The sequence below is a fragment of the Castanea sativa genome, chromosome 1 (assembly GCF_040712315.1).
Source record: "Castanea sativa cultivar Marrone di Chiusa Pesio chromosome 1, ASM4071231v1".
Classification (NCBI taxonomy): Eukaryota; Viridiplantae; Streptophyta; class Magnoliopsida; order Fagales; family Fagaceae; genus Castanea; species Castanea sativa.
The window spans coordinates 89,604,141-89,616,651 of record NC_134013.1 but is presented as its reverse complement, the minus strand read 5'-3'; the positions used below and the strand labels follow the sequence as shown (position 1 = coordinate 89,616,651).

Here is a 12,511-nt window from a genome sequence, read left to right as displayed (position 1 = left end):
AAGATTGTGTATTTCTTTTTAACTTGTAAATCATAACTAACTAATAGACTAAAATTCTTTTATAAGTCAAACGTCATTTGAAAATGGAGTAGAAAATCTTTCTTATTTTATGTTGGAAATAAAAGAGAAATATTAATTACCTTTTTTTTTTTGAAATTTACACACAATAAATTTACAAATAGAGGTGGTAAGTTGAGGCGCGAACTAGTCATTCTCTTGAGAAAATACGCGTTGTCTACTGATTTATTAGATGTAGTAGATAAATAATATCTACATATTATCCCCAGAATACAACAGTCCAGTTAGCCACCTTATTGATCTTTACAAGCCTACACCAAAACTAAAAAGTCAAACTCAAATACAGACACATGTCCCAAAAATTTACAAAACAAATAGACATTGAACATGATTTTCTTATGCGTTAAAACCAAATACAAAAATCAAACCCAAATTTTTGGCACCCATATGCAATCAAACACAAACCTCAACTCATATTTTCCTATAATTTTTGAGAAATCAAACACAAAACTCAAAGTACAATGAACAAAACCCCATATTTTCACAAACCCATTTATACAACATCGGCGGCAAAGTGGGATCAGCAGCGTGAGTCAACATTTTTTGGATCTCCAGCAACATAGGTCAATGGCAGCATGAGTCGGTGTCATGGGTTGGCAGAGTATGATGGTGGGTCGGCAGCAACGTTGAGAGAGTTTTGAGATTAACATGAGAGAGCTATTTTTTTTTTCTAAATGACCGTGAGAGAGTGCTTTTTTCTTTTTCTTTTCTAAGACCATGAGAGAGAGTTTGAGATTTCATAAAGATGTTTATGAATTTTTTTTGAATTTTTCTTTGCTAGGAACACGTGAGTGATTTTGATTTTTTTTTTTTTTATTAGCATATTCTGGAATATGCCATAGCTTTTTTTTCCCTAAAGGTTCAAGCCTAAACTTTTTAGATTGGTTTTTTTTTTTTGTGTGTTTTATGGAATATTCTAGAATATGTCACCGAATATTCAATGGCATATTCCTAGAATATGCCATACTTTTTCTTTTTTTTTGAGAAACCGGCCATTAAGGCTAAATTAATTAAAAGAAGAAAAATCTGATAGATAACAGTTATACAAATCCAAAGGAACAGACTCCATCCAAACCAACAAAGGATAAGACAACCTAGCTCTCTTAGCCAAGGCATCAGCTAGAGCATTACCTTGCCTACACACATGAGAGAAAGAAAAACTCTGAAGGGAGATAGCAAACAACAAAATGTCTTGAATGATATGACCACAAGGCGAATGTAATAAAAGTCTATTACTAATAGCATGAATGGAAGACTCTAAATCACCCTCAAAAACAACATTACGAAGCCTAAGTTCTCGAACAAAAAGAGCTGCACACCTAGCCACCAAAGTTTCGAGTGTAAAAACAGAGTCAGGACTGGGAATCTGCTCTACCAAAGCTGCAACCACCTCCCCATGTTCATTCCGAACAGCCACACCAATACCTGCTGCCTTTAAATCTTTAAAAATTGCCCCATCAAAATTGGCCTTCACAAAAGCCGCATCAGGAGGCTTCCATAGAGATCTCCTTGCACAAACCTTCTTGTTGGGCCATCGATGAACTTGCTGGAACTCCTGCAATTGACTATGCGCAACACCAGCAACCTTGTTCAACGGCCAAACCACTTCTCTAACCCGCAACTTATTCCGGCGGTTCCATATAGCCCAACAAGTCATCGTAGAAATTTCGAAATTCAGCAAGGAGCAAAACACCAGCCCAATCAAGTCTCTAAACGAGCTGACCTTGGAAAATTCAGAAGGTAAGGAAGCAAAACATGACCCCCCCACTGAACAAATATCCTCACAAGACCATAAGGTATGAAGAACCGATTCCTCCCCTACATGACAAAGACTGCAAACCGAAGATGGGACAATCCTACGCTTATATAAATTAAGCATAGTCGGGATGGAATTAGTACAAGCTCGCCAAAGGAAAAGTTTCACCTTGTTTGGAATGTTTAACTTCCATAGGGTATTCCAAAATTTTCTCTGCCCTGCTATGTTTGAAGATGAAGCCACCTTATTATTTAGCAAATCACACAACAAATGGTAATCCTAACGCACCTGATACATACCATTCCGAGAATGAGGCCAAAACAACGAATCTTTCTAAGCAAAATGGCAGACTGGGATGGACTTTATCTGCTGCGCTTCAGAAGGTATGAAAATAGAATCCACTAAACCTGTATTCCACCATCGTGAATCACTATCAATCAACTAGTCCACGGTGGCATCCTTTGACAGAATTGAAACCAGGGAAAGGACTTTTCCTAAATGAGCACCAAGCAGCCAAGAGTCCTTAAAAATCTTAACAGAGGATCCATCACCTATCTTGCACCAAGCATAAGACCCCAAACCCACCTTGGCATAAAAAATGGTACTCGTAGGAAAATATTTAGCCTTAAACACTTTGTAAAAAAGGGAATCCGTGTTATAAACCAACCTCCAAACTTGCTTTGCTAACATGACCTCATTAAACTTACTCAATTCCCTAAAACCAAGGCCTCCATTAGATTTTGATTTACATAAGATATCCCACTTTTTCCAATGTATCTTCCTACGATTGCCCTGTTGACCACACTAAAATCTTCGAATCATAGCTTCAATGTCATTACAAAGACCCATAGGAAGTTTAAAACAAATCATAGCAAAAGTGGGAATAGCTTGTACAACCACTTTCAACAACACCTCCCTACCCACCTGAGAAAGTAGTTTTTCCTTCCACCCCTAAAGCTTACCCCAAATCCGCTCTTTAACATAAGTAAAGCTGACCCTTTTATTCTTTCACACCACTGCAAGCAGCCCTAAATAACGTTCATATTCCTTAAGCTCTGAAACACCAAGCAGGTTTTTTATGGCATTTTTTGACACGATAGAGACAGAATTTCCAAAGAACAAGGTGGTCTTACCCAGATTTATCTTCTAACTTGAAGCCAACTCATACTTCTGTAAAAGGTTTTGAATAATCTAAATCTCCCTAATTTCAGCTCTACGAAAAAGGAGAGTATCATCCGCAAAAAATAAATGAGATATACAAGGACCATTGCGACACAAGGAAAAACCTCTAATATCACCTGCAGCCACGGCTTGTTTGATTAAACTGTTAAGACCTTTAGACACCAAAAGGAATAGATAAGGAGATAGAGGATTGCCCTGTCTAAGACCCCTAGAAGGTTTAATATCACAACAAAGTTCCCCATTCACTAGGATAGAGTAAGAAACAGAACTAATACAACCATAAATTAATTGAATCCACTGATCCTCAAAACCCATCTTCTCCATTAGTTGACACAAGAAAATCCATTCTACACAATCGTATGCCTTACTCATATATAGCTTCATAGCCATAAAACCTGATTTACCCACCTTTTTATGCTTCATATCATGAAGAGATTCAAAAGCCACAAGAATATTATTAGAAATCGCCTAATCGGACTGGAAGGCACTTTGGGACTTAGAAATAATATCCGGTAAAAATTTCTTTAACCTGTTTGCCAAAAATTTTGACACAAGCTTATACACAATATTACGTAAGGCAATAGGTCGAAACTCCGTGACTTTTTCAGGGCATTTTACTTTTGGAATTAAAGTAATATAAGTATGGTTTAAGGATGGACAAAACTTTGCCATACCTTGTTTTTTTAAACGTGAACCTTTCAAATTTTTTTAAAAATATCTTTAAGAACCTATAGTGGCATTTATGAAACGCTACTATAGGTCCTTTTTAAATTTTTATTTTTAAAAATTATTTATTTAAAAAAGACCTATAAAAACGTTTTACAAACACCATTATAGCCCAGCCCTATAGCAGCATTTCATAAACGCCACTATAGGTCCTGGTAAAACGCCACTATAGGCACATGTAAGACAATGACCTATAGTGGCGTCTATTAAATGCCACTATAGGTCTTTTTTTCTCTAGCCCTTATTAAAAAAAAATGAAATAAAAAGTGCCTATAGTGGCATTTGCGAAACGCTGCTATAGCTTGTTAGGATTAGTACCCTTAAATCCTATTGTATGATGGTATGTATGTTATTATGTATGACTTAATGTTGTGATTAATAAAGTTTTTTTTATTATAATCTAAAATAATAGTAACATGAATATTCAGACATTATTATATAATCCATGAGATGCATAGTATGTGATTTATGTGATTTAGTCACAGAAGATATAAGTCACAAGTTCTTTGTAAACTCAGAATTTTAGTTCGTAGTCGGTGATGAAATTTGGCGTTTCATCTGTAAAAACTATAACATATTAACTAAGATGATTTGTCTTGATCATGGAAGTGAAAACTTCTAGTTGATGTGTTGATATGTTTTAAGAGTTAAGACATATTGAACTGGACCGTTGTGAGATTTATTATTCTCCTAACGACTGTCAATTGAATAATAAATCTCACGACTTCTATTTGCATGAACTCTTAATCCTGAGAGAATAATGGACCTGATCATGAAATGTAGGTTGCTTTGATATTTCAGGAGTGAAATCTAAGGTAACGGTCAAAACCTCAATATATTGGGCAACCACATTTAGTGTTGATAGAACATGTATTCTTAAGATGGAATTCATAGTCTCTTAACGGAGATATAAAATATTCCCTTGAGATAAGTTTAATGAGTTCAGTTATTCAGAGAGTTAGGCCTAATCACTTTAGTAAGAAGTTAGTAAAGTATATATTTATGAGATTGAATTTCATAAATATATATTAAATAACTTTAAAGGATTAAACTGGGTACTCAAGGATAAAATGTGGTAATTTACAAAGTGTCAGTCTATATTCATGACTTTGTATTACTACAAATATTTTATGAAAATGTGGCATGTACAATAAAGTCTTGGGATATAATTTATAGATAAGGCCTAGAGTGCAACTATATTTATATAATGGTATTAAATATAGTTAATGGTAACTTTGGACTTGTCAAGAGTTGACAGAAAAGCCCAAGGCCTATTGGAACTAGTGTCTTATTGATCCCTTTTGGTCCCACTCCAAACCACATACTTAAGCCCAATTGGAAAGGCCCAAAAGGTCAGCCCAATTAGATAATCAGTTAGATACAAAGAGAGAAATATACAGAATTTTCTGTAGAGATTTTTGTATAAGACATACGTGAGAATAAGACATTCTATCATTCTCCCTTTGAAACTGATTGAGAGACCACACATCTTGGGCGTAAAGTAGAATTGGAGTGAAGATCAAAAGTTTTCCCAAGTGCTTCCGATCTTTGTTTTGAAATTCACCACACCAAAAGGTACGCTCTCTTATTCTTGAATTCTAAAATTTACATAGTGCATGTTATCGATTGTGAATGAAGTAGATCCGTTAAATTTTCGCTGCATATATTTTGTATGAGATGCAAACCATGTTTAATCCTACATGTTTTACAAACGCCACTATAGGCACATGTAAGACAAGGACCTATAGTGGTGTCTATTAAACGCCACTATAAGTCTTTTTTCTCCTCTAGCCCTTATTAAATAAAAATAAAAATAAAAATAAAAATTGAAATAAAAAATGCCTATAGTGGCGTTTGTGAAACGCAGCTATAAGGCCATGCTATAGCAGCATTTTACAAACGCTGCTATAGGCACATGTAAGACAAGGACTTATAGTGGCATTTAATAAATGCCACTATAGGTCTTTTTTTTCCTCCCCTGCCCCTTATTAAAAGAAACCCAACCAAAAAAAAAATTTGAATTAAAAAGTGCTTATAGTGGCGGTTGTCAAACGCCACTATAGGTCCTACTCTTACAAGGGCCTGTAGTGGCGTTTGTCAAACGTTGCTATAGGTCATTTTTTAATTTTAATTTTTTCAGTTTTTTTTAAGACCTATAGCAGCACTTTACAAACACCACTATAGGTCCTTGTAAGACTAGGACCTATAGTGGCGTTTTTAAAACGCTGCTATAAACCCTTGGAAACACTACTATAAACCCATTTTTTTAAAACACCACTATAGGATCCCCCAAATGCAGCTATAGATATACCTATAGCAGCATTTATAGAAAACACCACTATAGGTCTAGTTTTTTGTAGTGTGATTATCCAAGAGTTCTTCAATTACCTTAACCAAACTCTTAGGCTGCCTTACTTAAAGAGTGAGAGCACTGAGAGAAAGAGAGCTTTTATAAATCATAAAATCAGTAGTGCATGTAATATTTGTTGTTCTTCTGGCTTAATTAATGTAGTTAAGAGACTAATTTTTTCTGTCATAGTATCTTCATTTTCGTATAATTTATTTTTACCCTTTCTAAACACAACAGAATCATAGATCTCCCACTTCACCTGATATCCATTGAAAATGACATATACAAAAATAAATAAATAAAAATAAAAATCTGTCAACTGGTAGTGGTATAGCATTCTCATCCAGTTATAACTCATAAATTCTCTTCTTGGGTTTGTATCATTCGACACCATCAAGTAACTCTGTAGAGAAAAAAAGACTGTTAAGATTTTGCAAGAGCTCATTGATTCCAAAACTACTGACTATTGGCCACCATGTCTATTTTGCGGCCAAACACATCAAAGTTGGAATTCACAATTGTAATCCCTAAAATATTCTTCTTCATTCTGAATTTTCTACTGTGGGTGTGTTTGTTTAGAGGTGAAATAAGGTGAAAGGAAAACTTTGGAAAAAAAATGGGAAAGAAAACTTTTTGGAGTGTGTTTGGTTGGGTGGGGAGGAAAGAAAATAAATAGTTGGACTCAAGTGTTTTCTTCCTGAGCCTACTAAAAAGTTTTCTCTCCAAAATGGAGAGAAAATTGAAGGGAAATATTGGACAAAAATGCCAATGTGCAGTTGGACATGGGCTTGTCCACGTTACTCTTCTTCATTTTTTTTTCTTTTTTTTTTTTCTTTCCTCCTAGACATTGCCTTCTTCTTCTTCTTTTTTTCTTTTTTTTTTTTCTTTTGGGCAGGATTCCTACACGTCCAGTGCCCATATTTTTTTTTCTTTTTCTTTCTCTTGAGTTTTTTTCAGATATGTTTTTTTTTCTAGACATTATTTATATTTTTTAATAAATTTAGGTGATTGATTTTTTTTAATTGTTTATCCCTTTTTTGGTTTTAATTTGGCATCATTTTTTTAAAAAGGATATATGAGTAAATTTATACAAAATCACTTTTTCCATCATTCCACTTTTCCACTCCCAACCAAACAAAAATGAGGAAAATTAAAATATTTTCTATCCTCCCACTTTTCCATCCTCCCACCATTTTCTATCCTCTTACATTTCCACTACAATCATGCGTTCCCATGGCCTGAACATGTCTAACACGGGAATGACATGCAAAATGTTGTGTCTGTGCTTTCCAAATTACTAGTATTTTTAATCGGTTAGATTTAAGAAAAATCAATAGTTAAAAAAAAATGTAACTTTTACAAAATTATATTACTTGTAATTTGAATTCATCCCTTTAACGGGATGTATTGTAAAATGATGAATTAGATAGCATCTAAAATGAAAAAAGTGACTTTTTGAAGAGATAATTCAGAGAAAAAATACAAACCTGATATGAATGCTCTAAGAGTTACTTGAAGAAAAGAGGAGCAATGAGGACTTGGGTGTTGGCGTGGGAGTGATCTGAAAGAATAAGTATTGAGTGTCCTTTTTTAATTATCATTGTTTAACTAATACATCCTGCCTTTGTCGGGGAAAAAACCACACAGCTTGCTTTTTGTTTTCAAAGTCAAGCGCACCTAATGAGTTTTTGTTTTTTTTTTTTAAATTAATAATAATAATAATAAATAAGGTATGGTTAATGTATGTGGGAAATTGAAAAAAAACTATCAAAACAGTTAATTACTTGTTCATTTTTTTCATAAAAAATTTTCTTAAATAGTTTACTAATATATGCCCTAATGGCAGACATTAGTAAATCCCTAATAAATAAAAGGTATTCAAACTTATTGATACAAGATGGGAGGTAGGTCATGTTAAATAATAAATAATAAATAATTTCAAGAAAATTATTTAGTATTCTGGCTGAATATGAATGGTGAATTCAATTACAAATTTAATTAATGAGATTTATCATTTATGTAAGAAAGTTTAGAACATTGTCATTAAATCTAAGAGTACTAAATAATTACTCATAACATCAAACCGTGTAAACTCTCATATTTTCTCTCTTCTCTTTTGATCCTCCCATCATCATACATTTCTTTAATATATATATATATATATATATATATATATATATATATATATATATATATATATAAACAAAAATTGTTCATTACAGAGGATGGAAACTTTAATGCCATAACAAAATCCTCAATCAATTTCATAATTGTCAAGATTGAAGATTGTGATTGTTGTACAATAAAAACAATTAATGTTAATGGTGGTCTCATGTTAAAGTGATATTCCACTATCAAAATTTGTCACTTTTAACAATTGTAGATTTCATTATGTTTGTAGTATTGTTGTTTAAATAAACCCAATCTGTTTTTTTTTTTTTTTTTTTTTTGGAAATTATAAGAGATGACATGAAAAGTGATATCTTTTTTAAAAGTTGTGAAGCTGCCCAACTTTTTTGTATCACTAATATATATTATGTCTATGCAATACATAGTTTAATCAAGAATCATATATAAAATTTAAAAAATATTAAATATATATTATAAATAAAATAAAATTTTATTTGATATTTAGAATCGTATGTAAATTAAAATTGTTATTTTATGTTTAGCGTATCCTGTTCTTATCCTCAAACTACAAATTAGAACTATCAAAAAGTAATCATCAAAAGCTGATAAGGATAATTCAATTAAAAAAAAAATTGATAAGAATGAAAGAGTAGTGTATTAATAACTGTTAAAAAAAATTAATAAGTTAATATTGTAAAAAAATTTATTAAGTTAATAGTACAGTACATGTGGTAATTAAATATGAGTTAGGGTATCCACTTTTCACAACCACATCTTCTAGAACCAAATTTTTATTATATTAATACTTGATATCATATGGTTTAGGACAAAAAATTGGTGATCTTTTAAAAGATTAAAAAAGATGGTGATTTCTCATTGCCTTGGACATAATTGAATATAATGTAAAATGTGATAAATAAATAAAAAGACAATAATAACAATAACAACAACAAAATTTATGATGATAAATTGTACCAATGAAAGAGATTTTTTTTTTTTTGTGGGAAAAAATTCCCTCTATTTAAAATGGATCAATTTTATAATTTAAATTAAATTTTAAAATTTTCGTAGAGAGGATCATGTTCCCTATTCTGGGCCCTCATAATAAAAGAATAAACATCCAGCAACTCCATACTCCACTGTCTCTTTCTCTATTTTCCTCATGTTCACAAACTACAGTTTGTCTCAGACAAAAAACACATTTTATATATATATATATATATATATATATATATATATATATATATATATTATCAAACAGAAACTGTCTTAGATTTACTCATAGCATAATCAAAGAATACATGCATGTACCCAATAAAAATGATTTAATTAGACAGAGTTAATTAGTTTATTAATTACCACATGATTCACACTTCAATATAATACAGAAAATGAGAAAAGGCAACAAAGCTTTAAAGACTTGATACCCTAGTGGAAAGTTAAGGTCACAACTAATATTTTACAACACTCCCAATTTGTCTACCACCTTACACTTACACTTAAGCCAACACAATTTTTTTTTTTATTATTAAAAAGAAATATGTGTGAGGTGGTAAGCAAATTGGGGTGTGGTGACCCACCCTCGAAGGACTCTAGCTACCCTAGTTAACTAATATATATACAGAAACCAAACATGGAAATTTGCATATATTAACAAGTTTAACTAATTAATTACTTCATGCATGAACGTAATTGTTCTTAGAAAGCCATCGCGGCATTGACAACTAGGGAAGTTGGACCCATAGCGATTTGGTCACTGCTGGTATCATCGCCGTCATGGCTGGTAAAGCTGAGACTGATAGGCGTTTGGCCTTGCCCACCATCACCACCACTAGTATTGGGTTTGGAATATTTACGTTTACACTTGCGTAGTACATTAATAAACACAGCAATCAGGATCAGGAGGTGAACTATTTCCACAGCAATTTGAAGGTGCATAAGCAACTTTTCTTCGCTGTTACAACAAAAAAAGTAAAAGGGAAACTATTATTATAACCGGAGGACATAAAAACAGAGTGATCGAATAACTATTATATAGCTAATATGGTTACCCGTTAAAAGGAGGAGGTACGTATGAGAAAGGCTCGGGCATGGAACGTCCCATTCTGTCTATTCTAACTGAATCTGAGAGAAGCTTAGAGCCAGAGCTAGCTAGAGCTATTTTTTCTGGAGATAATGGATAGTTATGACTCATATGAGTGATGACTATATATATAGGAGAGAGACAGATAGAGAGAAAGACCTACTGTTTTATAGAAGAAGAGAGTGATAATTTTTACGCGGCATGTTGGGCCATGGCCATGGTGAAATGATTATATTCTCTCAAAATATTATAAATGTGTATTCTCTCTTATTATATGAATGATGAGTCTCATAATAAAACTCACTATTTATATAAAAAAAAATGAAGTACTCATTTATGTTATTCTGAAAGTACTTAATAATTTTTCAAGCCCATGATGTCCACAAATGTAATAACCAATAAAAAACAAATGAATTCAATTAATGAGTGACTTGGTAGATTTGTTAAGCGGTCATTTTATGAAACATTTAATATTATTTTCATAAAAAATAGTTAAAAATAATATATTTTTATAAAAAAATTTAAGTTCTTTTATAAACTAATGTCCTAAATATTTATTAATATTAATGGTCCGTTTAAATTGAAGAAGACGAAGAAACAGTAGAGTAAAGTATAGTAAATTTAGCTTAAAACTTGTTTATTTTTAACCAATTTTACTTTATTCCTCTTCATTTCGTCTTTTTTCTCTCTCTAATCAAACCAAGGCCAAAAAAAAAAATTAAAAAAAAAATCGGAAGAAAAAGAGATCTTCAAGCAAACAGGAATATTGGCCCTGAGTCTTGAGTGGAAAATGAATTCTCTGTTTTGCACCCCCGTGCATAAACAGCGAAATTTTGGTTTCCTCTTTGCCTTTGAAAAAATTATAGGGGCACAGTGGGAACAGAAATTATGCTCGTGACTTTATACAGTAAAAATTATTGACTTTATGAAATAAAAAATAAAATAAAATAAAAAAAGGGAAAAGCGCATATAAAGGGCGGTCTCTTTTTGTCATTAAGTGAGAATTTTTGCCAAAAGTAACAAATAAAGGGCAAGTGTGAAGATCTTCCCTAATTGGACGAGGGAGGGGTATTGCCCCCCTACTCCTTCTAAAAAGTTCTTTTAAGTCTATTTCCCTGAATCCCACCTGGAACTTTGCGGCTTTGCCCCCTCTGTAATTACTAGTAAGGAAAAGGAAAACAAAGTAGTAATACCCAAGTCCCACTTCAAACATACCATCTCATCACATGTGAAAAAAAAAAAAAAGCATATGCCACTTCGGCATATTTGGTTTGACGGTGATAATATTTTCAAGTGTTTGGTTGTATTCTTGAAATTTAATAATGGTATGAAAAATATATTTTCTACTATTTTCTCACATTTTCTTATCTCTCAAACACATATTAATAAAATAAAAATTGTGATCTTAGCAGTGGTGGCAGACAATGGCCACCATAAACCGAGGACGTTAGTGGGGTGAGGGGTGGTGGTTGGGTAGTAGACAATGGTGGGTGGGGTTGAGGTTTGGTTAATAAGCTTTAGATAAGACAAAAATTTATTTACAGAAAATATTTTTGACATTTACAAGTATTTGAGATGATGAAAAATATTGATCAATGGAAAATTGTTTCATAGTTGACCATTGACCATAAAATAAAACACAAAACATATCCTACCTTAAATAAAACACTACTAGTGACTCAGATTTCATCTTCATGTGGATCCTCTTTAGGAAGAAAAATTTTAATTACCAACCTAATGATAGAGATCAGTTACTGTTGTTTATAATTTTTTATTTATTTTATTATTAATATCAATTAAGATTTTTAGATTAATTATTTTTATAATATTGCCTTTTTAAAAAAAAATTTCTCTCTGAATTGAAATCATGCTTCCGCCATGGGCTTAAAAGCAGTATTCCAAGCTCTAGAGAGATTGAATCATCACTCATCAGTTTCTTGAGGTGAAGACACTCATCTTAGTTTGCTTAGTTTTTAATAAATTAGTTGGCTTAGTTTTTTTTTTTTTTTTTTTTTGAAAGTTTCAATTTATGGCTTTCATTCCTAATGATAACTTTTTATCATCAGACTAAAACATCAATCAGTAAACTGAGATTAAATCTCAAATTTCTTATTTAACTATCAGAGACTTTACTAATTAAACTAATTGAAACATCTTAATCGACTTCGTTGATAATGTACGTAGTACATCCGAATAGAAGAGCAAG

At 32.1% G+C, this 12,511-nt stretch overlaps 1 protein-coding gene across 1 annotated transcript; it reads right to left on the bottom strand.

Annotated features, from left to right (window-relative positions):
- Positions 1 to 1,084: 1,084 nt before the first annotated feature.
- On the bottom strand, positions 1,085 to 1,735 carry LOC142636863 (uncharacterized). Its single transcript, XM_075811156.1, has one exon. It carries the CDS (start codon positions 1,733 to 1,735, stop codon positions 1,085 to 1,087), a length of 651 nt encoding a protein of 216 aa, XP_075667271.1.
- Between the last annotated feature and the right edge of the window lie 10,776 nt (positions 1,736 to 12,511).

What these genes read in the sequence shown, in the direction of transcription:
- LOC142636863 (XM_075811156.1), bottom strand. Translation starts at nt 1,735, where the DNA reads ATGACTTGTTGGGCTATATGGAACCGCCGGAATAAGTTGCGGGTTAGA.